Source organism: Lithobates pipiens, unplaced genomic scaffold (genome assembly GCF_037356315.1).
Source record: "Lithobates pipiens isolate NorthernLeopardFrog02 unplaced genomic scaffold, aLitPip1_a1.2 Scaffold_13, whole genome shotgun sequence".
NCBI classification, from domain to species: domain Eukaryota; kingdom Metazoa; phylum Chordata; class Amphibia; order Anura; family Ranidae; genus Lithobates; species Lithobates pipiens.
In genome coordinates, this window is record NW_027507718.1 from 177,800,559 (window position 1) to 177,828,543 (window position 27,985).

The 27,985-nt window shown below is 42.6% G+C and overlaps 1 protein-coding gene across 1 annotated transcript in view; it reads right to left on the reverse strand.

Moving 5' to 3' along the window:
- The window catches only part of FKBP8 (FKBP prolyl isomerase 8), a 301,240-nt gene that overhangs the window by 29,565 nt on the left and 243,690 nt on the right, over positions 1-27,985 (reverse strand). The window contains exon 7 of the mRNA XM_077475920.1: positions 20,401-20,478. Within this exon, the coding sequence (XP_077332046.1) occupies positions 20,401-20,478 (78 nt within the window). The remainder of the gene's footprint in view (positions 1-20,400; positions 20,479-27,985) is intronic.

Sequence of the window (27,985 nt, forward strand, 5' to 3'; positions counted from 1 at the left end):
CTTCCTTACTTTGATGATATTTCAAAGCCACTTTAGTTAAAAATGCCAGATCGGTTTTGAAAACGACTCGATCCGAAAAAAATCACACAAAAATGGGGGTCTGACTGATAAAGCCTACATTTCACTGACCCTGCTGGCAGTTGTCACTGCAACCAAAAAGGCTGTTTTTAAAGCAAGGTCCTTTAGTGAACAATTTTCTAAAGGCTCAAAAGGTGGCTCCATAAGATAGGTTCCACTTGGGGAAGGGTGGGCCTTAAACTGGTCTCCGTCTTGCTAGAGCTCTGAAAAATCTGACCACCCATGGATTGGTGGCCAAAAGATTTTTTTCAAATATACACCAAGCGCTGATTCCTGGCTCTTAAGGGTATTAATGACTAACCCTTTATCTACCCAGCACTGCAAAAACTCCAAAACTATGAGGCTCTGCACCTTGAAGGAGTTGCCTGCGCACCACGCATTAAAGCAAAGACCTTTTCGTAGATCTGGCGTGTCCTTTCTGCTATTAATGAGAGTTGCTATCAATCTTTCTGAAAATTCCTTGGTTTTTTATATTCCTTCCTCAGTAGCCAGGCCGTCAAGTTCCACTGGTGTACTTGGGGACAGAGGACCGGGCCCTGTGAAAGGAGATCCTCCTGAAGTGGTAGGAACCAAAGGAGGTTCTACTGCTGAGGATTAAGAACCAGGCCCTTTGGGCCAATGTGGTGCCAACCAAGATCAGAGAGGTGTTCTGTCTGAAATTTTCACAGCACAGCTGGGAGCAAGACTGGGGTTGGGAAGGCATAGCATTTTTGAAAAGCCAGCTCTGCGTTAGTGCATCTACCCCTAGTGCATTTTCCAACCTGTTTATCAATAAGGAAGGTTTTTTTTTTGCATTGTCCTTTAATGTGAAGAGGTCTACCTCCGGGGGTCACCATCTTTTGGATATAAGGCTGAAGACTTCTTGGTTGAGGACACAATCACCCTCTCTCAGCTGCTTTCTGCTGAGAAAGTCGGTCACCACATTCTTTTCACCTTTTAGAAAAACAGCCGATAGGGAGAGTGCATTGGCCTCGGCCCAGCTCAGGACCTCTGTTGCTAGGGTCAACAGGATTCCGCTACTCATTCCATCTTGCTTGTTTACATTAGCGACGACCGAAGTGTCTCAGAGCCCTTGAATGTGGTGGCCTTGGAGTTCCCTCCTGAAGGCCTTGGCTTTCAGTTCCTTCCAATTTGATGACCTTTTGAGCTACTCATCCCTCCAGGTGCCCTGTGTCAGTAGGGTTCCCAAGTGTGCGCCCCAGCCTTTGCCACTCACATCAGTGGGTACCACCCTGGAGACCGGGATGAGCCACAGATGCCACAGCGACAGATTTACCATTTTCCTTCACCACCAGAGGGATCTTTTTACCTGAGGTGGAACGTATAGTAAGGTGTCTAAGGACTCCTGGCTGTGTTGCCACACTTTTAGGACGAAGGGTTGCAGAGGACAGAAATGTAGCCCTGCCCACTGAACTGCTGGGAAGGTTGAAGTTGGCAGATCCAGAGTTGAAATTGCTGACTTTATAAAGACCTGCGTGTTTTTTTGGAGAGAGGCTACTGTCTTGTCCAATTTCTGTATTTTTTCTGCCAGGAAAAAAAACTCAACTGAGTGGAGTCTAGCAGGTACCCTAGGTAGGTAATGCGCTGAGATGGAATCAAGCTGTTTTTTTGCAGGTTCAACAGCCACACCAGCCCTGTCAGGGTTTCCTTTGTCAGTTCCAGATTTCTGGTTAGCTGTTCTTGAGATACTGCGAAGAGGAGCAGGTCGTGCAGATATGCAATAACTGAAACTCCTTTGAGTCGCAGAAAGGCCATGGCTTCTGCCAGGACCTTTGTAAATATTTGGGGTGATGAGGATAGGCCGAATGGAAAGTTCCCAAAACTGTAGATGGATTGTTTCTCCTATGTTCACCGATAGACGGAGAAAATCTCCTGCGATAGGGACGTGGAGGTAGCCGTCCTTGAAATCTAGTGACACCATGTAACAATTCTGGGGTAGCAAGGCTCTGACTGTAAAGATCGATTCCATAAGGAACCTCTTGTAGGAAAATCAACTGGTTCAGGGGTTTTAAGTTCAGGATCAATCTATTTTCCTGATGGTTTTTTCACTACAAAAGTGTGTGAATAAAAGCCCCTCCTTCCCTCCTGGAACTCTGCGAACCATGTTTTGTCCCTCCAAATCCTTTAATGCCCCCAGTAGGGCCTTCGTGGGGGTGGTCTTGTAAATTCCAAGCGGTACCCCCTCCTTACTATCCCCATAAATAAATCTACTGGGGGAAGCTGCCTCCCACTGTGGGAGGAAGGTCACCAGTCTTCCTACCACCGGGTGGAGGGTCAGTGGCTTTTTCGGGGATGTTCAGGAGCACTGTGGACGCAACCCTTTCTTTGTTTGAACTGGGGGTTTATGTTTAACCAGGAAGGATTTCTTCTTGTCTACTGTGCAGTCAAGCACAGCTTCTAGACCAGGGCCAAAAAGTAGATTTCCCATCAGTGGGATGCCGCACAATCTAACCTTAGAGGCACTATCGCCCGGCCACTTTTTTTAGCCAGAGGGCTCTTTCTGGCCGAGTTAGCTAGAGCTGCAGTTCTGGCCGATATGCGGACAGACTCAGCGGATGCATCTACTATATATGCCACTCCTCGCAAAATGGTAGGAAAAGATGACAATATAGTTTCCTTGGCAGTTCCCACTTCAATATGAGCCTGAATTTGGGAAAGCTAATGCTCCAGGTTACGGGCCACTACTGTGACAGCCTATTCTGGTTTCAAATTCCCTGAAGTTGATTCCCAAGTCTTCTTTAGGAGGGAATCTATTTTCTTATGCATAATATCTGCAAGAGCTCCAACTATCCTCTAGCTCCAGATCCTTTATTAGCTTTGTTGCCCTTCTTTGTACTCGCTCCATTTCCAGTACACCCTTTCTGAGGACTGGTGCCCAGAACTGGACAACATACTTTAGGTGTGGCCAGACCAGAGTCTTGTAGAGCGGGAGAATTATTGTTTTATCTCTGGAGTTGATCCCCTTTTTAATGCATGCCAATATTCTGTTTGCTTTGTTAGCAGCAGCTTGGCATTGCATGCCATTGCTGAGCCTATCATCTACTAGGACCCCCAGGTCCTTTTCCATCCTAGATTCCCCCATTCATATTTTTGCCACCTGAATGCATTATTTTTTCATTTTTCTACATTGAACCTCATTTGTCATTTAGTTGCCCACCCCATTAATTTGTCCAGATCTTTTTGCAAGGTTTGCACATCCTGCAGAGAAGTTATTGCCGTTTAGCTTAGTATTGTTCGCAAATACAGAGATTGTTTACACCATCCTCCAGGTTGTTTATGAACAAATTAAATAGGATTGGTCCCAGCACACAACCCTGGGGGGCCCCACTACCCACCCCTGACCATTCCGAGTACTCACCATTTATCCCCACCCTCTGAATTCGCCCTTGTAGTCAGTTTTCAATCCATGAACTCACCCCTATGGTCCATTCCAACGGAACTTATTTTGAACAGTAAACATTTATGGGGAACTGTGTCAAATGCTTTTGCAAAGTCCAGATACACCACATCTATGGGCCTTCCTTTATCTAGATGGCAACTCACCTCCTCATAGAAAGATAATAGATTGGTTTGGCAAGAACGATTCTTCATGAATCCCTGCTGATTACTGCTAATGATACCGTTCTCATTAATAAAATCTTTTATATAGTCCCTTATCCCCTGCAAGAGTTTACATACTATTGATGTTAGGCTAACTGGTCTGTGATTCCCAGGGATGTATTTTGGGCCCTTTTTAAATATTGGTGCTACACTGTCTTTTCTCCAATCAGCTGGTACCATTCAAGTCAGACTGTCAGTAAAAATTAGGAACAATGATCTGGCAATTACTTGACTGAGTTCCCAAAGTACCCTCGGGTGCAAGCCATCTGGTCCCGGTTATGTATTAATGTTAAGTTTCCCCAAGTCAAATTTGAATTCTGTCCTCTGTTAACAATGGGGGTGCTTCCTGTGATGTGTCATGAGGATAAACACTGCAGTTTTGGTTACTGATGCCCCCCGATTCCCTCGTGAAGACTGAGGAGAAGAATAAATTCAATACCGTCGCCATATCCCCATCCTTTGTAACCAGATGTCCTTTCTCATTCTTTATGGGGCCAATATGGTCTGTCCTCCCTTTTTTACTGCTTACATAGAATTTCTTGTTGTTTTTTTTGCTCTCCTCCGCTATGTGTCTTTCACATTCTATGTTATCTGTCCTTATTGCACCCTTGCATTTCTTGTTGCATTCTTTATAAAGTCTGAATGATGATGATCTCTTAACCTTGTATTTTTTGAAGGCCTTCTCATTTGTTTTTATATGCATTTTTACATTGGAATTAAGGAATAAAAAATTTTGGGAAATTGGGAATGAAAATAAAAAATACAAATAAGAGAACCTTCACATAAAAGACCTCAAGGAAAAGTGTGGGTTCAATTGGACTTTTTAGGCATAAAGGACAGTTGTGGAGACAACCGACATGTTCAAAAAAATATATCTCTGTTTATTATTAAAAAAAAAAAAAAAAAAAAATATATATATATATATATATATATATATATATATATATATATATATATATATATATATATATATATATATATATATATATATATATATATATATATATATATATATATATATATATATATATATATATAGTGAACAATCAAAATTTAAAAGAAAAACAAGACATTTTTTTCCTTATAATTACATATTAAGTCTCATTTGATATCCTATCAAGGTTAATACAATCCAGCCAGAATTTACAAATAAAAACTAACAGTTGTACATATATAAAATAGAGGATATCAAATATATAGCCGAAACTTAAGTATGTTCTGGTGCTCTACATGTTTCGCGTTTATTAGATAACGCTTCTTCAGGAGCTTATAGCAATGTTCTACAATATAAAGAGAAAAAAAAAGGAAAAACATGTATATATATGCAGTACAACACTGAAAACCAAACATAAATTGTATATATCTAAATAAACACTACATATTCAGTTATACCATCTATCAAGGTGCTAAAGTGTTCTATAGGAGGAACACAGTGTGGGAACGAATATAACATTCATATTTTGTATATTCTATTATTCGTATGCATTTACTTACATTTCTTCGTGGGTATGTCCCAGGAGGGGAACAAAGCCACAGAAGGAAACAGGAAGATTGAAAAAATTAGAAAAAGGCAATTTTTCCAAAAAGGTTAAAAATAAAAATGTAGATTTGGGTTGGTGAGACCACTTCGCATTGTGTTGAGCCCTAAGGCTTCAACTGTAAGATTTAGGTAGATATTTGTGATATGTTGTAGCCAAAGGGCGTATAGTGGTAGATAATCTGGTATCCCGTGCACTGTGTAAAAGCATAATAAAAATGTTTTAGAATTATTAGTAGAAGGTGTGTGTAAAGAATTATGTAATATAGTAAAGAGGATTAGCCTAGTTAATTTGATGAAGAGTTCAGTGTTAAAAAACGAACATTAAAGGAGAGAAAAAGCCATGATAAGACATACATGGAGGTAGTCAAAAATAGCAGTACTAGTGCTTGCAAGAGTAATAGCAAGTCAGAAAAAATACAAGGCAATTATTAAAAGAAAAAAGGTAAAGTGTGTGCATAAATATAAAGGTCCGTTACCTTTAAGTGAAGTGGTCCCTTCCAACAATTACAGCAAACCAATTTCCCGCAAAGTAAAAAGCGAGGGGGAACATAAGAGGCAGCCTGTTCACCCCTATGGTGCTTATTGTTTAAGTTTTTTATGGCCGCTGTGTGTGGACACCAGCCCCGCGTGTCTGGGGCTGGTGTCCACACACAGCGGCCATAAAAAACGTAAACAATAAGCACCATAGGGGTGAACAGGCTGCCTCTTATGTTCCCCCTCGCTTTTTACTTTGCGGGAAATTGGTTTGCTGTAATTGTTGGAAGGGACCACTTCACTTAAAGGTAACGGACCTTTATATTTATGCACACACTTTACCTTTTTTCTTTTAATAATTGCCTTGTATTTTTTCTGACTTGCTATTACTCTTGCAAGCACTAGTACTGCTATTTTTGACTACCTCCATGTATGTCTTATCATGGCTTTTTCTCTCCTTTAATGTTAGTTTTTAACACTGAACTCTTCATCAAATTAACTAGGCTAATCCTCTTTACTATATTACATAATTCTTTACACACACCTTCTACTAATAATTCTAAAACATTTTTATTATGCTTTTACACAGTGCACGGGATACCAGATTATCTACCACTATACGCCCTTTGGCTACAACATATCACAAATATCTACCTAAATCTTACAGTTGAAGCCTTAGGGCTCAACACAATGCGAAGTGGTCTCACCAACCCAAATCTACATTTTTATTTTTAACCTTTTTGGAAAAATTGCCTTTTTCTAATTTTTTCAATCTTCCTGTTTCCTTCTGTGGCTTTGTTCCCCTCCTGGGACATACCCACGAAGAAATGTAAGTAAATGCATACAAATAGTAGAATATACAAAATATGAATGTTATATTCGTTTCCACACTGTGTTCCTCCTATAGAACACTTTAGCACCTTGATAGATGGTATAACTGAATATGTAGTGTTTATTTAGATATATACAATTTATGTTTGGTTTTCAGTGTTGTACTGCATATATACCGTATATACTCGAGTATAAGCCGAGATTTTCAGCCTCTTTTTTGAGGCTGAAAGTGCCCCCCTCGGCTTATACTCGAGTCATCGCTGTCTGCCCGCTCGATCAGCGTGTCGAGCAGACAGACAGCGGCCATTCTATAATTCAAAAGCCGCGCCTCCGGCTCCGCCTTCGCCTGTGATAGGCGGAACACTGAATTTCCCAGCAGCCTGTGTTCCGCCTATCACGGACATCGTATCATCCTCGTACTACGGACGAGGATGATACGATGTCCGTGATAGGCGGAACACAGGCTGCTGGGAAATTCAGTGTTCCGCCTATCACAGGCGAAGGCGGAGGCGCGGCTTTTGAATTTTACAATGGCCGCCGAGGCGCCGACGAAGAGGGCACGGGACGGAGGCAAGGCAAGGCACGGCACGGGACGGGACGGGACGGAGGCAAGGCAAGGCACGACACGGGACGGAGGCAAGGCACGGCACGGGACGGAGGCAAGGAGGCAAGGCACGGGACGGAGGCTCGGGACAAAGGCTCGGGACACAGGTAGGCTGGACACACACACACACACACACACACACACACACACACGGATGGATGGATGGAGACACACACACACACACACACAGGGATGGATGGATACACACACACACAGGGATGGATGGATGGAGACACACACACACAGGGATGGATGGATGGAGACACACACACACAGGGATGGATGGATGGATGGATGGAGACACACACACACAGGGATGGATGGATGGATGGACACACACACACACACAGGGATGGATGGACGGACACACAGGGATGGACGGACACACAGGGATGGACGGACACACACACAGGGATGGACAGGCATGTCTCACCCTCGGCTTATACACGAGTCAATAAGTTTGCCAGTTTTTTTGGGGGTAAATTGGGGGCCTCGGCTTATATTCGGGTCGGCCTATACTCGAGTATATACGGTATACATGTTTTTCCTTTTTTTTTCTCTTTATATTGTAGAACATTGTTATAAGCTCCTGAAGAAGCGTTATCTAATAAACGCGAAACATGTAGAGCACCAGAACATACTTAAGTTTCGGCTATATATTTGATATCCTCTATTTTATATATGTACAACTGTTAGTTTTTATTTGTAAATTCTGGCTGGATTGTATTAACCTTGATAGGATATCAAATGAGACTTAATGTGTATTTATAAGGAGAAAAATTTCTTTTTTTTCTTTAAAATTTTGATTGTTCACAATATATATATATATATATATTTTTTTTTTATAATAGACAGAGAATTTTTTTGAACATGTCGGTTGTCTCCACAACTGTTCTTTATGCCTAAAAAGTCCAATTGAACCCACACTTTTCCTTGAGGTCTTTTATGTGAAGGTTCTCCTATTTGTATTTTTTATTTTCATTCCCAAACCCCCAATTTCCCAAAAAATTTTATTCCTTCAAAGTGATAACCAGGACGTGGAATTTGAATATCTTGACCTTTTAGTGTATCCACAGACACCACCCTGTGAAAGATACACACCTTCATTAATTTAAATACATTGAAATTAAGCCATCCAGGACTTTTGTCTCTTTTAAATGTATTACCCAATGGGATGCATTGGCTAATGTCCTTATTTAATATGCTCTTAAAGCAAACCCATCTCTCCGTGTTCGTTGTTCCTAAGATTTTATCCCAATTGATAGTTTAGGGAAGTTGGCTCTTTTGAAATTCAGTGTCTTTGGTTTAGTGAGGTCATAGGTCCTGCGGATATTACCTCTTAAGTACTGCCATATACCATGTCTTTTTGAGGCGAATGAGGGAATGTTTTATTGTTTACACCATATGAATTGATTATTGTTATTTATATTTATATAGTTTTGCTTATTTTATACTATCAACACATCAAATTGGAGTGTAATTAGTGAATTTATTATCATATGTATTACCGTATATACTCAAGTATAAGCCGAGATTTTCAGCCCCTTTTTTTTGGCTGAAAGTGCCCCCCTCAGCTTATACTCGAGTCACGGAGATCAGGTAGACAGACGGCGGCCATTCCACTATTCAAAAGCCGCGCCTCCCTGTCTGTGATAGGTGGAACACTCAATTTCCCAGCAGTCAGTGTTCCGCCTATCACGGACATCTGCTCATTCTCATACTACGGACGAGGATGAGAGGATGTCCGTGATAGGCGGAACACTGACTGCTGGGAAATTTAGTGTTCCGCCTATCACAGACAGAGAGGCGCGGCTTTTGAACAGTGGAATGGCCGCCGTCTGTCAGACGAGGAGGAGAGGTGCGGCATGGCACACAGAGGCTGCAGATTGGCACAGGTAGGCAGGGATGGACACAGCGATGGACGGGACACAGCGATGGACGGGACACAGCGATGGACGGGACACAGCGATGGACGGGACACAGCGATGGACGGGACACAGCGATGGACGGGACACAGCGATGGACGGGACACAGCGATGGACGGGACACAGGGATGGACGGGACACAGGGATGGACACAGGGATGGACGGGACACAGGGATGGACACAGGGATGGACGGGACACAGGGATGGACACAGGGATGGACGGGACACAGGGATGGACACAGGGATGGACGGGACACAGGGATGTCTCACCCTCGGCTTATACACGAGTCAATAAGTTTTCCCAGTTTTTTTGTGGTAAATTAGGGGCCTCGGCTTATATTCGGATCGACCTATACTCGAGTATATACGGTATTATATGTATGTTACTTTGTATTACTATTCTATATTTATTTAATTATACTATCACTATGTATTTTTATATGGTTATTGATGTATCAATAAAACTCCTTTACATTCGCCGTTTTACTGCTTTGCTTCCACGTGCTGCATTTAAAGTCCCACCTCCCCTGTAATTTATTTCCCCTCCCCTTTGTTTAGTCTTTGTATTCCCCTTATGTTTCCTATTTGTGTGATTTATACTAAAGCCAATTGACCTGTGATCGCAGTTACCTAAATTGCCCTGTATTTCCACATCCATGATCAGGTCTGTATTGTTGGTAATCAGTAGATCCAGTAACGCTTTATTTCTAGTTAGTGTGTCTACCATTTGACCCATAAAATTGGCGCAGTTCCCTCCGCCCAGTCTATGTCTGGATAGTTAGAATCCCCCATTATAACACCACTTCCCATCCTTGCTGCTAATCCAAATTGTGATAGATCTGTCTCCCCTTCCTCCCTCGGGTTAGGGGGCCTATAGCATACTCCCAGTATTTTCCCCTTAGCTTCATCCCTTAAGAGCTCTACCCATAAGGATTCCGCCTCCTCCCTAGCTCCCTTAGTGATGTCATCTCTCACAGTCACATTATTCTTGATATATAGGCATACCCCTCCCCTTTTTTACCCCCTCTATCCTTGCGATAAAGGGTATACCCTTGAATGTTTGCCAACCAATCATGAGAGCTGTCAGGTCTCTGAAATTCCCACAAAATTCCAATCCTCCTCATACAACAGTATCTCTAGTTCACCCATTTTGTCTGTCAGGCTCCTGGCATTGGTAAACATGCCCCGTAGTTTAGACCGGTCACATATTATCCTCGTATTGGGTGTTCCAAGATTTCAACTAGGACTTGCTACTATACCTTACCTTGGGTTTATGTGCTTTGGTCAACCTACCACTAATGCCCCCAATATTACCCTCTGGAATATGTTCCACACTGACTATCTCTATCTCTGGACCCTCCCCCAATTGCTTAGTTTAAAAACCCCTCTAACTTTTTGGCCATCTTCATTCCCAGCTGATCTGCACCCTCATTTAGGTGCAGTCTGTCCCATACACTGTCCATAGTACAGTTGCTTCCCAGATTCAGAACCTGGGCTTCCAGGGAGACAATGCGCTTACATCTTGCCCAGCAGTATTCACCCTTGATCGATTAAGGAACGCATACATACCACAAAATGAGTCGCCTCACCACAGCCGCTGGGCATCGTACCTATTCAATTTAACGAGGTTTGGGGATTGTACCCTGTCCAAATTTCCTAACAACCAGCTTCCTGTACAACTGGTCGTGGAATGTCAGGGGTTTCTTGTCCGCCTGAATTTCAAGGGTGGTGTAAAGGACCCAAAATGTCCTCTACCTCTTCCAGGGACAGTTTATATCTTCAGGGTTTCCTGGACTCCCCATCCCGGTACTCTCCCCCTGGGAACCAGAGGTGGCACTATCCAGCTCTTTCCTAGCCTCCTCTCTGGAGGCCACAGTAGATCCATCTGTCTTGGCAGTAGCAGCCAGTTGGGAAGATGCAGAGCCCTGTGCTTGTGGAGGGCTTGTACTTTGGGATGCAGGTGAGGGATTAGTAGGAAGCTGAAAACCTTTAAAGATTTGCAAGGCTGAAAGGTGAAAGTTCCTTCACTGAAACCACTAACCCTGCTTCCTGCTTTGATGCCCTTTCTCTGACTAAAGCATCTATACAGTCCTTGCATAATACTAAAAAGCAGAGATGCACAAAAATGGAAATAGTTAAAAAAAAAAAAAAAAAAAAAAACGGTATCACACTGGCAAATAGGTGGAGAGGGGTTAGCAACATCTGGGTGGCTAGCTGGTAGTATATGGAGACTGAACCCTGGGTGGCTAGCTGGTAGTATATGGAGACTGAACCATGGATGACCTGAAAAGGATTTACAGCGAAAGTGAACTGACAGAAAAGGAGTGATTAACAACTCACTGTCTTCACGCTAGAAGTCAGGTGCCAATGGTCTCCCTGGTGGAGAACCACAGCCGTTGAAGGACTCTCTGTTAATAGGTATGGAGTGCTGGAGCTGGTCACGGGAAATGGCCGTGCCGAACTGCTAGCGATAAAGTTTAGGCAGTGAGGTCAATGTTCGCTGCTGGGGATGGAGCCAGAAAAGCTGAGGGAAGCAGTAGAATCCACAGAAGCCGGGCGCACTTAATGACATCAGGGCCATTGCCGGAAGTGATGGGGAGAGAAAGCCAGTGTGATGGGTGAACCGCAAGCTTCTAGCTTGCCTTGCACAACACTTTTGTCCAAGTATCACCTAGGGTGTCCCTACAAGAGTCACACTCTCTCAGAGCTATGTGAGGATCTTGACTTTTCAGCAGCTTTCTGAAATACGTGCAAGAAAAAAAATAAACAACATCACCTTTGCATATAGGATACGACCATGGGGAGTGCACGAGACCCTTTTATAAGTAAGGATCTTAACCTTCCCCCCCTCTGACCACCCAAAGGGCCCCCTACTACCAGGAACCATCATGGAGGGGGGGAATCCTAGATGCATAGCACCCTTCCCTAGGATGCTCTTACCTTAGGATGGCTGGAGCTAGCATTGCTGTGTGCTGTCTGGGCGTCCGCTTCAGACATGACCATGCTAGTGGTTGCTGTTTGAGGAGCCTCACGCTGCCTGTGCCACGTTCCCGACTCCTCTCCAGACTGTGCCAGGCCCACCATCAGCCCCATGAACCAGAACCGGAAGTCACTGGTCAAAGGGAAGCATCAGCCCTCCGCTGGAAACGTCACCCGCCACACCTGGTTTCAAATGTGGCCTGCACCCATATACAGGGAGAGTGGAGCTGCCTCCCTGCCTCAACCATGTGGATGCGATGGCGGGCCCCCGTATCTTCTTCCCACACTCAGCAAAGATGGGGTGGTGAACTATGCAGTGGGCATGTACCTCTCCGCGTCCCTGGGAGAGCCCCTGCCTCCCTTACACGGGTTTCAAGGCTGACTGCACGGCCAGGTCCAAAAAAAACACCGGAGGAAACACAAACTTCTGAAGTCCAGCAGGGGGAAGTGAAAATTTGTCTGGCGCAGTGTTTCCTAAGGAAGGGGAGGGGCCAAGGTCTCATTGTGGCTGTCCTGAAAGATGGGGGCAGGAAAAAAAAAAAAAAAAAGAAGCAGCAGCCCAGTGGTAAATCAAATACCACCAAAAGAAATCTCACCACAGAGCAGCCCAGATCCTTCTCTTCTAGGTTCCTCAGTTGGCGCTCCTGGCTTGTCCTCTTAATCTGCAAGATGGTTTCCTATGGTAGCACACCTCCAAAGACACAGACAGAGCAGCTCCAACACCGACCCACTCCCTAGTCACTGGATTTGACTGACAGCAGCAGGAACCAATAGCAAAGCCTGTGAGAACAGGGAGAGGGGCTACAGATGGGCACAGCGCTGGATCGGGTGAGGGCATACGCAAGTATGGGGGTGGGGGGGGGGGGGTAATACAGGTACTGGAATTTTTTTTTTACCTTAAGGTATGCAAAGAATGTATTAAGGTAAAAATGTTTAGGCTTTAGAACCACTTTTAGCTGTAAAATTAAAGTGGTTCTAAAGGTTGAAGACTTTTAACCTTCAAGTCTTAGGCTGAATATATTGAGTATATTGTTTTCAGGCGGAAGAGTCACATGTTTTACCACGATTTTGACTTGCTTTTTTGCCGTAATATTGTACAGGTCCAAAGGTCATCCATGCAAAAAGCAGAAACGCCTGTAATCTGCCAAAAAAGAATCTCATGTACCTTTTTGAGCTTCAAGCCTTTTGCTTCAGGTGACAGAATGCTCAGATGTGAAAAGTGGCATTTAATGAATGGGATTTTGCTTATTGGGCATTTTTGAACTTTGGAGATGAGCGTTTTACGAGCTGAAAATGCTCAGGTGTGAATGCAGCCTTAACGACACAGAGCGAGTCTCAGGAGCAGCATGCACGAGTGTCCCCATAGTAAGCGGCTTGCTATGGGGGGACTTCGAGAAGAGGAGGAGCCAGGAGCACCGGGGGGGGGGGGGACCCAGGAAGAGAAGGATTGCAAATCCATTACACAAAGCAGGTAAGGATAAGAGGTTATCTATATTTTAATTTTAACATCAATAAAATATAAAACACTTGTCTTATTTGATGTACTATATAAGCTTATATTTTATTGCTTTTCAAAAACTGTATCAGAAATTTCTTCATGTGACTAGACAAAAAGAACAAAAACGTCCAATAAACCTAGAAAAAGAAAAGGCTGTACTTTATGCAAAACGAGATCGGTAAAGTTATTAATAGTCACCTCTCTCTAATTGATTGAATAATATCTACAACAAACTAAGTTACACACAATGAGAAACCATACCATTGACAGCTATCCTCCTTAGAAAAAAAAAGGGGGGGGGGGGCAGTGGCCTCTTGCAAATCAGATAAGTGGAAAAGTTGCTTCCTTGTTGTCCATTAAAGATTTAACCCCCCTGACGGTATTCCCGAGTCTGGCTCGGGGTGGAATTTTTATGCCAAAAGCGGTAACCCCGAGCCAGATCGGGACTGCATTGCTGGATCCAGGAGGACGCTTACTTAACTTCTCCCTTGGATCCAGCGATGTCCCCCCCGCTGTACGAGCGAGCCGTGTCTCGCTCGATCTATCACGGAGCCGCTCTCTGTGCCCTGCGAGCGTTGCGACGCACGGGGACGGAGATCGGCGCCAAATTCAAAAAGTGAAACACACAGTATACATACAGTATAATGTAATCTTACAGATTACATTGCTGTATGTAATTATTTCACATCCACTTTGTCCCTAGTGGTCTGCCCAGTGTCCTGCATGCAGTTTTATATAATAAAAACTGTTCTTTATGCCTAGAAACTGGAGATTGTCCATAGCAACCAAAACTGTCCCTTTACATCAAAAATGATTTTAGACCAGCTAGAAAACAGCGATAATAAATTAGAATCACTCGCAGAATTGAGCGAGTGATTTGTGGGGAGATCTGTCATCAAATACTGAAAATAATGACAGTGACAATTCTGCAACTGAGCAAATTTCAGTGTTTTTGATTTGATTACATTATTGAATCATTTTTATTATGGTTATATTATTATTTGGTACAATTATTTATTATATTATAATTTATGATTTCATTTTCAAACTTTATTATACCCGGGATGTCTGCTAGACTCTGGTTTGGACAGATTTAAGTGAGTTATTCCTAAGAATTACAGACCTACAATATAAAATGCCAAATTTTCATGCAAAATAATGGTACCGCTTTTAGCACCTAAAATCCGAAATAATCATACCGCCAGGGAGGTTAAAGCACAATTCTCCTTGAATATTATACAACCAGTATCAAGAGATAAGAAAACGCTAATTTAACTGAAATATTTAGCTATGCAATTACCATAAGTTAAAGTGGATATAAACCCGATTCATGAAATTTGACCTAAGCACCTATATATGTAGTGTTTTCTTATCTCTCTCCAAAGCCATGAGTCCCGTGTCTTTCTGCTGCTTCATTTTTCTGTTATCAGCATAACTTCTGACAAGTTCTACGAAAACCAAGATAAAACCAGCCTGAAATTAGTGTTGGGGTGGGTGCTATAAATAGATTAGAGAAGAGAAGGTCTATTCACAGCACAGCTCTGCACATTTCTTCCTTGCCTACCTGGAGTGGGGGGTGTGTGCCTTTGCTCCAATCAGCTGTCAAACAGTGTATGCCAAGAATCCACACCCAGTAGTGAACAGGGAAAAAATAAATCTAAAACTATGTGCATTTCCTAAAGAATATAGTAAGCGGAAGACAGCAGATATACATGTAAAACTTATGTAGAGATTTGTTTAGTCTCTGTATCATCTGAGGCTATTCACTTCACTGGGTATACGTGAGAGTTTACATCCACTTTAACCATTTAAGGACCTACTCATGCCGATGTACGTCGGCAGAATGGCACGGCTGGGCACAATCACATAGATGTACGTGATTCTTTAACCACTTTCAGACCGGACCAATTTGCTGGTCAAAGACCAGACCCCTTTTTGCGATTCGGCACTGCGTCGCTTTAACTGACAATTGCGCGGTCGTGCGACGTGGCTCCCAAACAAAATTCACGTCCTTTTTTTCCCACAAATAGAGCTTTCTTTTGGTGGTATTTGATCACCCCTGCGGTTTTTATTTTTTGCGCTATAAACAAAAAGAGCGACAATTTTGAAAAAAACGCATTATTTTTTACTTTTTGTTATAATAAATATCCCCCAAAAATATATAAAACAACATTTTTTTCCCTCAGTTTAGGCCGATACGTATTCTTCTACATATTTTTGGTAAAAAAAATCGCAATAAGCGATTATTGATTGGTTTGCGCAAAAGTTATAGCGTTTACAAAATAGGGATGGTTTTATAGCATTTTTATTAATAATTTTTTATTATTTTTTTTTTTACTAGTAATGGCGGTGATCAGCGATTTTTATTGTGACTGCGGCATTATGGCAGACACATTGGACATTTTTGACACATTTTTGGGACCATTGTCATTTATACAGTAATCACTGCTATATAAATGCAGTGATTCCTGTGTAAATGGCACTGGCAGTGAAAGGGTTAACCAGTGGGTGGCAGTGTAGGGGTTAAGTGTTCCTAGGGGAGTGTTACTGACTGTGGGGGGGTTGGGCTTTCATTTAGTATACACTGATCTCTGCTCCAATCACATGGAGCAGAGATCAGCGTCACTAGTTGCTAGGCAGAATGGAAAAATGTTGTTTACACAGCATTTCCTCCATTCGGCTGCTCCGTGAGACGATTGCGGGGATGCCCGCGGCGATCGAGTCCGCGGGTCCCGCGACCGGACTCACGGGGGTCCCGACCAGCGCGGGAGCGCACCGCAGGCGGGGCGCTCCCGATGGCAGGGCGGCATCGAATATTGGACGTACCTGTACGCCAATATGCCTGCCCGTGCCATTCTGTCGACGTACATCGTCGTGCGCTGGTCGGGAAGTGGTTAAGTGCCTAGCTGTGGTTCGGGAGGGCGCCGCCGCCGGCGCGCTCCCGACCCGGTCCTGTGCTCCGTGGCCGCGGGACCAGCGGACCCAATCGCCACTGGTGTCCCGCGATCGGGTCAGAGAGCTGAAGAACGAGGCGAGGTCTGTGTAAACAAACCTCTCCCCGTGCTTCCCTGTGTGGCTGTCACGATAGTCTCTTCCCTTTTATAGGGAAGGAACGATCAGTGACGTCACATGCCAGGTCACGCCCCCCTACAATAAAAAAAAAAAAAACACAACGTCATACATAACACTACACTGCCCTCTAGTGGTTAACTCCTTCACTGCCAGTGTCATTTACACAGGAATCAATGCATTTAAATAGCATTGATTTCTGTATATCTGACAATGGTCCCAAAAATGTATCAAAAATGTCCGATGTGTTCGCCATAATGTCGCAGTAACAATAAAAAAACGCTGATCGCCGCCATTACTAGTAAAAAAAAAAAAATTAACAAAAATGCTATAAAACGATCCCCTATTTTGTAAACGCTATAACTTTTGTGCAAACCAATCAATAATCGCTAATTGAGATTTTTTTTTTACCAAAAATATGTAGAAGAATACGTATCGGCCTAAACTGAGGGAAATTTTTTTTTCATATATATTTTTTGGGGCTATTTATTATAGTAAAAAGTAAAAATTATGGCATTTTTTTTCAAAATTGCCGCTCTATTTTTGTTTATAGCGCAAAAAAAACAAAACGCAGAGGTGATCAAATACCACCAAAAGAAAGCTCTATTTGTGGGAAAAAAAGGACGCCAATTTTGTTTGGGAGCCACGTCGCACGACCGCGCAATTGTCAGTTAAAGCGACGCAGTGCTGAATCGCAAAAAGGGGCCTGGTCCTTTGGCTGCAAATTGGTCCGGGGCTTAAGTGGTTAAAGTCCCATAGTGAAATACAGTATTTATTTATTTTTTATTGCTGGCCAATACTATTGCTAGACTATGGCTGTAGCATGGACAGTCTACAGAAAGTGTCTTTTTTTTGTTGTTGCTAGAGTTGATGGTAAAATATTTATATATGCGTGAGAGTCTTAACCACTTGCTTACTGGGCACTTAAACCCCCCTCAGTCCCAGACCAATTTTCAGCTTTCAGCGCTGATGCACTTTGAATGACAATTGCGCGGGCATACAACACTGTACCCAAATGAAATTTTTATCATTTTTTTCCCACAAATAGAGCTTTCTTTTGGTGGTATTTAGTTACAGCTCAGAGTTTTATTTTTTGCTAAACAAACAAAAAAAGATGCAAAAAAAAAAAAAATCATGTTTTAATAGTTTGTTATAAAATTTTGCAAACGGGTCATTTTTCTCCTTCATTGAAGTGCGCTGATTAGGCGGCACTGATAGGCTGCACTGGTGGGCACTGATGGGCTGCATTGGTGGGCACTGATGGGCTGCACTGGTGGGCACTGATGGGCTGCACTGGTGGGCACTGATAGGCATAGTTAAGGCGGCACCGATGGGCAAAGATGGGCACAGATAAGATGGCACGGATGGGAGGCACGGATGGGCACTGATAGGTACCACTGATAGATGGGACTGATGGGCACTGATAGGTGGCACTGCTGGGCACTGGTAGATGACACTGATGGGCACGGATATGTGGCACTGGGGTGCAGCACCTTTGAGGCAGATTGTGGGCACTGTGGGTGGCACTGCTGGGTGGCACTGTGGGCACTGCTGGGTGGCACTTACTTTTAATAAGTGTGGCACTGCAGGGGGCAGGTGGGCACTGGCAGGGGGCAGGTGGGCGCTAGCAGGGCTGGCTGTGATCGGCTTTTTTTCTCCTCGTGCTGTCAGCGCGAGGAGGAATAATAGCCGATTACCGGCTCCGTTATATCACATGATCAGCTGTCATTGGCTGACAGCTGATCACGCGATAAGGGGTCGGGATCGACCCCTTATCACATGATCAGCTGTCATTGGCTGACAGCTGATCACGTGATAAGGGGTCGGGATCGACCCCTTGAACGGATCGGTGATCAGGCGAGTCTCATGGACTCGCCGATCACAGAGCGCGCCGCACGCGCCCCTCAGGGGGCACGCAGGCCGCTCGTACACGGGACTACGTCTATTGACGTCGTCCCGGAAAAGGAGATCCACGCTGTAGCCGTCATTTGGCTATAGCGCGGATCTCAAGTGGTTAAACTATGCAATTGATTCATATACAGTATGTTACCCCTCCAACAAAGAATGAAATGTTCTTCAATAGTTCATATGAAAAGCTTTTATTCAATATATGCTTTGCAATTACTAAAGTTAATTTAATATGATTGCAAAGAACAGCCTTTTCCATCACTGGGTTTATTTAACCACTTAAAGCGGGATTCCACCCTAAAGTGGAACCTCCGCTGATCGGAACCCCCCCCCCCCCCTCCGGTGTCACAATTGACATCTTTCAGGGGGGAGGGGGGTGGAGATACCTGTCAAAGACAGGTATTTTCACCCACTTCCGGGCATAGACTCCCACGGGAGTCTACGCCATTTCCTGCCCTGCCGCGCTGTCTGCTGGGACACACACGGGTCCCAGTGACAGCGCGGAGATCTCCTATTGCGCGGCTCGCGCATGCGCAGTAGGGAACCGGGAAGTGAAGCCGATTCGCTTTACTTCCCGATTCCCTCACCTCGAATGGCGGCGGCAGCAGCCGAGGCCCGAGCGGTCGATCGGCCTCGGCTGCCGGCATCGCTGGAACCCGGGACAGGTGAGTGTCCATTTATTAAAAGTCAGCAGCTGTAGTATTTATAGCTGCTGGCTTTTAATATTTTTTTTTTGGGCGGAATCCCTCTTTAAGGACCGAGCCTCTGAGATTTGTTGTTTACAATTTAAAAAGTTTTTTTTTTTTGCTAGAAAATTACTTAGAACCCCCAAACATTATACATTTTTTCTCTAACACCCTAGAGAATAAAATGGCGGTTGTTGCAATACTCAGTCACACCGTATTTGCACAGCGGTCTTACACGTGCAAATTTTTTGGAAAAAATAAGATAACAGTAACATTAGCCCACTTTTTTTATATTGTAAAAGATAATGTTACGCCAGGTAAATTGATAACCAACATGTTACGCTTCAAAATTGCGCCCGCTCATGGAATGGCAACAAACTTTTATCCTTAAAAATCTCCATAGGCGAAGTTTAAACAATTCTACAGGTTGCATGTTTTACGTTACAGAGGAGGTCTAGGGCTAGAAGTATTGCTCTCTCTCTACCGATCGGGGCAATAACTCACGTGTGGTTTTAATACCATTTTCATATGTGGGCGCTACTCACGTATGCGCTTGTCAGGACAGGGCGTGTTTTAAAAAAAATAATAAAAAAAAGTCTTATTTATTTTACCTTTTATTTTTACACTTTTTAAAAAATAAATAAATTTGTCACTTTTATTCCTATTACAAGGATTGTAAACCGAAAAAAGTATCACAGGACCTCTTAAATATGAGCTCTGGGGTCAAAAAGATTACACTAAAATGCAATAAAAATAAATAGTCATTTAAAAAAAAAATTTTTTTTTAAAACGGCCCAGCAATTGTATAGAGACGGGTGGGAGCCATCTTCCCCTTCACTCATCTCCATACCTAAGAGGAGACACGATGGCTCCGGTAGGCAGCGGAGGGCATCGGAGCGCGGCAGCAGGGGGGGTGGCCTCTCCCGCCGCCGATAAAAGTGAATCTGCTGCAGAGACCACTTTTATCTTGCAGCGGACCACCCGCTGAAGAAGAGGATATTGGGGTTATTGCAGCTAGCTGCTGCCATAACAACAATATCCTAATTCAAACAGCCGAGGCAAAACTGCGGCGGGCAGTCCATAAATGTTCAAAAAGTTTCATATAAAATGTTGAGTATGTCTTGTTCTCATCACTCTTTTGGACATTGTTCATGATAGACACAGAAACATTATAAACAAAAGAACAAATACTTCAAAAAGATTTACACCTTGTTTGAAGGTTCCAGTTTCAGTGCTTTCCTTAAGATGGCTATAGCTTCACTGTACTCTCCTGTCTGGGCCAATACCTGTAGTGAAACAAGAAAATTGATAGTTAATCTGATAAAGATACCTTATTCACTATAAAAAAAAAATGCACATGGGAAGAAGTGCTCATCAGTCATGTCTACCAGCCAAAGCACTCAAAATCCAACTATGCAGTCATGACCCTACCATCAGAGTACATAAAAACCCATTCTGCAGTCATGATCTGAACAAAAAAAAAATACAGTGGCTGTAGTAGATTAGCCAAGAGTGAGGTTTACCACACAAAAAACTGCCAAAAATTCTAGTCACCTAAAATAGGTTCCATAAATGCATGCACATCTTTTTCCAGTGCTAGCCCTCAGAAACATGTGCAGCCTTACTACAAGGAGCTCCAATTTGGTATCCAAGTGTGACAGTGAAATGAGTACCTACCTGCTTAAATAGGAAAAGTCTTTAACCACTTCAGCACCAGAAGGTTTTACCCCCTTCCTGACCAAGCCATTTTTTGTGTTACAGCACTGTGTCGCTTTAACGGACAATTGCGTGGTCGTGCGACGCTGTACCAAAATGAAACCAATGTCCTTTTTTCCCCACAAATGGAGCTTTCTTTTGGTGGTATTTGATCACCACTACGGTTTTTATTTTTTGTGTAATAAACAAAAAAAGTCTGTCAATTCTGCAAAAAAAACAAAAAAAAGCTATTTTTTTATTTTCTGCTATAAAACATCTCAAATAAAAAAAATGTAAAAAAAAAAAAAAAAAAAAAAAAAAAAACACTGTCTTCATATATTTAGGCCACTATGTATTCTGCTACATACTTTTGGTCAAATAAATCCCAATAAGCATATATTGATTGGCTTGCGCAAAAGTTATAATGTCTACAAGATCTCCATTTTCTTCTTTGGCAGAACGGCGGTCTGCCTCGCTTACATCGCAGTTCTGCCTCTCCACGATCGATCGCCGGGTTCCCGGTGGACATTGCTTCCCTCGGACCCGCTGATCCGGTTGTATACACACCCCAGAGCTGAAGATTATGATCACGATTTTAAAGGTACATGATTTTGCGCTTAAAGGTCGCCCTGCCGCAGTACATGTACATTGGGCGGTCCTTAAGTGGTGAAAGATGATCTATGGTCACAGCATAAACTTTCATTTTATAATAGCATTGTAATACCAATCCAAACACAAGTTATTTTTGACAATCCAATATAAGCGTAAAGTGACAGTTTTTTATAAAAAATATGATTTTAAACTTTGACCAATGATATGCCTTTTACCGATTTGTACCTTAAATAAAAACTATAATACAGTGTGAGACAGTTTGTAGAAACATCTCAAGACTGACAAATCCTAACATATAAGTACTATACTAGGAGAGACATCTGGTGGTAGATTAAAAGTACAGCTCCACTAAATTAAAAAAGGCTGTTTAAAAGGAAAAAGGTATTTTTACACCACTGCAGAATCTCACATTTGTTTAATCAGCTGATCTAGAAACATTAGATGATGAAGGATCAGCCACAGACATTTAACTTTGAGACAATTTACACATGAGAACTATTTTCAGGTATAATTATAAGTGGTTCATTTTTTATTTTTTTTGTAAATCAGCGCTGTAAATTTGTGATGTTCCAGACAGCTATCCAGCCAGCTTAAACATGTACATGACAGTCCACTGACCTACAAGTGTGTAGAACTTAATTAACTCAGCACCGCAAAGTGAGCACTAAAGAAAGATCATTCCCAATGAGATTGAGAATCTACAACCTGGTAAGATCCATATGCATTTAAGTAATGCATTTAAGTCTATATGGAAACTATTAAAAGTAGGATTGTAGTTCAATGCAATTTGGCTTTTAAATAGACAAACTGCACAATTATGATCTTAAAAAAAACAGTCCAGTACATCATATCTTGGAATACAGCAATAAGGGCACAGGCTTGACATTCATAGACCCTGGGGTTATAGCCTGGTACCTTCAGGTGATAGGACACCGACAAAGCCTTCCCTCTGGGCCACCCTTATATCACCCTACCCCACTCTGCGAGTCCTCAGTTTTGTAGCTAACAATGCTGGGTAGCACAGAAACAGAGGCAAAGGTAGCCTGTGTACTGTACTCAAAGATATAGAATTTACGAGGCAAGTCAAAAATCCCTCAATTTTATTTGTATAAGACAGAGGCTTCATATTCACAGACTCTGGGACATCCCCAAGCAATTAAGAAGGTGGGCAACAAGGCAACAGAACTGTGCCACCCGAGGATACGAAAAATAGAACAAATATGGAGACCATCTACCTGATGATAGTTGTAGCTTTGAGGTAGACTGAAAGCTGTGACCATATCCAGACAGCAAAGCGCAATCTCCTTTGGGTACTTTGCAGCAGGGCAGAAAGGAAGGACGGACTAGGTCTTCACTGAGGTCAAAGACTGACATCACCTTAGGAAGAAAGGAGGGTCTTGGGCTCAAGACACCTTTGTACTTGTGAAGAATGAGGAATAGTCTCTTACAAGAAATGGCTGCCAACTCTGAGAAATGTATGAGACATAACAGCCCCCAAGAAGGCCATCTTACAGGAGAGATCCTCCGAAGAGAGTACCCTGATGGGTTAAAAAATTGTATATGCAAGGCAGATAGAAGCAGGTTTTAAAGAAGCACAGGGTGGACCTGGCTGGAACCGTTCCCTTAAGAGTACTTAAAGCCAAGTTCTGGTCAAGTCCCAAAAGGGATAAGGAAAGGACACCAGAATTGAATTGTCAATGCTCACACCAGACACAGATTGAAGTGTGTGTTCACACTAGGCAAAGAAGGATTTCCAGGTATGAAACAATCTTTCTGTAAGTGTCTTTTCTTGCAATGTGGATGTCACATGGTAGGGGGTCAGACTCAGATCAGTAGCTATAGCAGTAGTGACTTCCACCAATCAGCAGAAAAAGGTAAAGCAGCAAGTCACCCTGGTAAGTGACGCATGCTTACATGATGTGCGGGGTCTAAGCACTAACTGGTAGTCTCCAGAGTACCTGACGGTGGAGATGGGTTTTGCTCTAAGTACCAGATCACAGTCCTCAGGATCACCCTACCAGAGAGGTTAGCAGGCCAGGGTCTAGTAGCAGATATAGCAGGCTGAGATCAAGCAGAAACAAACAGTAAATAAGCCAAAAGGTCAACAACAAGTGTTTGCAGGTTAGGATCAAGTGTAGTCAAGAAACTATGTAAAGGCTGCTAATGAGTGGTAATGGAAATAAGGACAGCTGCAGGTACAGAAGGGAGAACGATAATGGCTGGAGAGAGCACAATAATCAAATAGGAAGTGCAGAGACATGGCTTAAATCAAGAAGCTCACGGGAGTATCAAAGTATTCGAAGTTCACCAGAAAAAAAAAAAAAGACAAGGCAAAAAGTACAAAGGAACAGATCGTGAGCTGTCCAGCATCTTAGACAACTCAGCAAGAAGAGCCAATACCGGGTCCTGGTCCTGACAGTGGGAATGACAGACTCAGAGAACTCTTTGTAATTAAAGACCTGGGCTTCAATATTTAAGCTGTTAAAGCCAGTTGACTGCAAAGAAGGATGGAACAAGGGTCCTCGAGAGAGCAGGTCTGACCCCTTAGAAAGCAGCCAAGTGGAAGCAGACAGGGGTCATAAAAAGAGCAAACTTGTTGCTGAACCTGAAGAACAAGGTGTCCATGCCTGGAGTTCAATCTCTGACATATCGAATTGAAGATGTCAGGGTGAAGGGCCCATCCCCATTGGTCTACGCCATAATAACTGAGGCAATCTGCCTTCCAATTGTCTGCTCCTGAAATTCTCTCTGAACGTGGGTCTAATGGTGCAGAGACATTTTTATTGCTCTGAGCCCCAACATGTTGATAGGGGCTCAGGCTCCCTTGGATATCCATGTTCCTTGAGATTGGAAGAGAGGTAATAACTCACCTTGAGGGTTTCATATAAAAACTTTGGTACGTGAAGGTTTTTGTTATACATTTTAGGTCCAGGATAAGATCAATGACCCGGTTGGATTTGGTACTGTGAAAGGTTAGAAAATAATCATTTGAATCTGTCCTCCCAGAGGTAGTGGAATGACCACACCCCGATAAAAGAGATGGTTTAGGGCATCCCTAAAAATTTCCACTCACCGGCTCGCATTTTGTGAGTGGAAATTAGCTGAGGGTGAGTGTGGAGCAGACTGGGCCGACAGTTTCCTGGCAGAAGTGGTGCGCCTTTTTACAGGGCATAAGAGCAGACCAGGGGCAATTGCCTCCCTGGCCCACTTTTATGCCCTGTAGAAAAGGCTGCATTGTTTCTGCCACAAGCAATCAGCCAGGAAACGGTCAGGAGGAGAGTCAGCCGGATCACACAGAGCTGGAATCTCCCACTGCTACATAGCTTGGATATGAAATGCTGGCTGCTGTCAAAACCCCACTTCCTATGATGGACAGCACATCGGTAAAATGGCAGTGCAGGACGACTTTGACAGTGCCCAGCATTTCATCTCCAAAATGTGTTATAGTGGGAGGTGCCCACTCTGTGTGATCTGGCCAACTATTCCTTTCTGTGATCCCTGCTGCACTTATGGCCACTAATGAGGCGGCACTGATATGCTGCACTTATGGGCACTAATAGGTGGCAATAATGGGCACTGATAAGGCAGCACTGATGGCCACTGTTATCCTTTATGTTAATATTGTTAAAGTTGTTATTTAATTTTTGTAACTTAATTCTGCATAAAACATTAGTGCCATTTCATAAGATCATTTACAAGGGCGTGCTTAGGGACGGAATTCGGTTCGAGGCAGGGTAAGGGTTGGGTGGGGCAACTGGTGGCCTGGCTAGTAGCTCAGAACTTTGGGCTCTGGTTCAGGGAATTCTGCAAATCTGACTGTCCTTTTGGCTGCTTTGAGCGAAGAAAGCTATGAAGGTGTAGTTTGGTCTCTACTTATCTGCTTAAACAGGAAAAGCCTTTACCCACTTCAGCTCCGGAAGGTTTTACCTCCTTCCTTGACCAGGCCATTTTTTGCGCTACGGCACTGTGTTGCTTTAACTGACAATTGCGCGGTCATCCAACACTGTATCAAAATAAAAATTGATGTCCTTTTTTTCCCCCCACAAAGAGCTTTCTTCACGTGGTATTTGATCACCTCTGCAGTTTTTATTTTTTGGGCTATAAACAAAAAAAAGACTGACAAATTTGAAAAAAATAAAAATAAAAAATGTATATATATATATATATATATATATATATATATATATATATATATATATATATATATATATATATATATATATATATATATATATATATTTTTTTTTTTTATTTATTTATTTATATTACACACACATATATATATATATATATATATATATATTATACATATACACACACAGTGCCTTGCGAAAGTATTCGGGCCCCCTTGAACTTTTCAACCTTTTGCCACATTTCAGGCTTCAAACATAAAGATATAAAATTTTAATTTTTTGTGAAGAATTACCAACAAGTGGGACACAATTGTGAAGTGGAACAAAATCTATTAGATAATTTAAACTTTTTTAGCAAATAAAAAACTGAAAAGTGGTGCGTGCAAAATTATTCGGCCCCTTTACTTTCAGTGCAGCAAACTCACTCCAGAAGTTCAGCGAGGATCTCTGAATGATCCAATGTTGTCCTAAATGACTGATGGTGATAAATAGAATCCACCTGTGTGTAATCAAGTCTCTGTATAAATGCACCTGCTCTGTGATAGTCTCAGGGTTCTGTTGAAAGCGCAGAGAGCATCATGAAGACCAAGGAACACACCAGGCAGGTCCGTAATACTGTTGTGGAGAAGTTTAAATCCGGATTTGGTTACAAAAAGATTTCCCAAGCTTTAAACATGCCAAGGAGCACTGTGCAAGCGATCATTTTGAAATGGAAGGAGTATCAGACCACTGCAAATCTACCAAGACCTGGCCGTCCCTCTAAACTTTCAGCTCAGACAAGGAGAAGACTGATCAGAGATGCAGCCAAGAGGCCCATGATCACTCTGGATGAACTGCAGAGAACTACAGCTGAGGTGGGAGAGTCTGTCCATAGGACAACAATCAGACGTACACTGCACAAATCTGGCCTTTATGGAAGAGTGGCAAGAAGAAAGCCATTTCTCAAAGATATCCATAAAAATTCTCATCTAAACTTTGCCACAAGCCACCTGGGAGACACACCAAACACGTGGAAGAAGGTGCTCTGGTCAGATGAAACCAAAATCAAACTTTTTTGCCCACAATGCAAAACGATATGTTTGGCGTAAAAGCAACACAGCTCATCACCCTCAACACACCATCCCTACTGTCAAACATGGTGGTGGCAGCATCATGGTTTGGGCCTGCTTTTCTTCAGCAGGGACAGGGAAGATGGTTAAAATTGAGGGGAAGATGGATGCAGCCAATACATTCTGGATGAAAACCTGTTGGAGTCTGCAAAAGACCTGAAACTGGGACGGAGATTTATCTTCCAACAAGACAATGATCCCAAACATACAGCAAAATCTACAAAGGAATGGTTCACAAATAAAACGTATCCAGGTGTTAGAATGGCCAAGTCAAAGTCGAGACCTGAATCCAATCGAGAATCTGTGGAAAGGGCTGAAAATTGCTGTTCACAAACGCTCTCCATCCAACCTCACTGAGCTCGAGCTGTTTTGCAAGGAAGAATGGGCAAGAATTTCAGTCTCTCGATGTGCAAAACTGATAGAGACATACCCCAAGCGACTTGCAGCTGTAATCGCAGCAAAAGGTGGCTCTACAAAGTATTAACGCAAGGGGGCCGAATAATTTTTGCACGCCCCACTTTTCATTTTTTTTATTAGTTTCAAAAATCCAACAGATTTCGTTCCACTTCACAACTGTGTCCCACTTGTTGGTGATTCTTCACAAAAAATAAACATTTTATATCTTTATGTTTGAAGCCTGAAATGTGGCAAAAGGTTGAAAAGTTCAAGGGGGCCGAATACTGTCGCAAGGCACTGTGTGTACAATATATTATATATATATATATATATATATATATATATATATATATATATATATATATATATATATATATATATATATATATATATATATATATACATACACATATACATATACACACACACACACACACACTGCTATAAAACATTCCCAATACAATAAAAAAAAAATTATTGTTCATTAATTTAGGTCAATTTGTATTCTGCTACAGAATTTTTTGGTAAAAAAATAATCCCAAAAAGCGTATATTGATTGGTTTGTGCAAAAAATATAGAGTCTACAAACTATGGGATAGATCTATGGACTTTTTTTTTTTAAATAGGATTTTTGACGTGCCATAAAATCCGTTTCTCTGATTTCATTGACAGACACAGCCTTCTTTATTCAGAACCATAGGGTTATATCGCCCCCTACAGCAGTAGGACACTAGGCATAAAAAAAAAAAAAAAAAAAAAAGAAGACTTGGCAAAACCCATGGGCAGTCCTCTGTGATATACACCCCCCTCTCCATTATAGGCCTTCAGTTATGGAACAAGCAGTATCA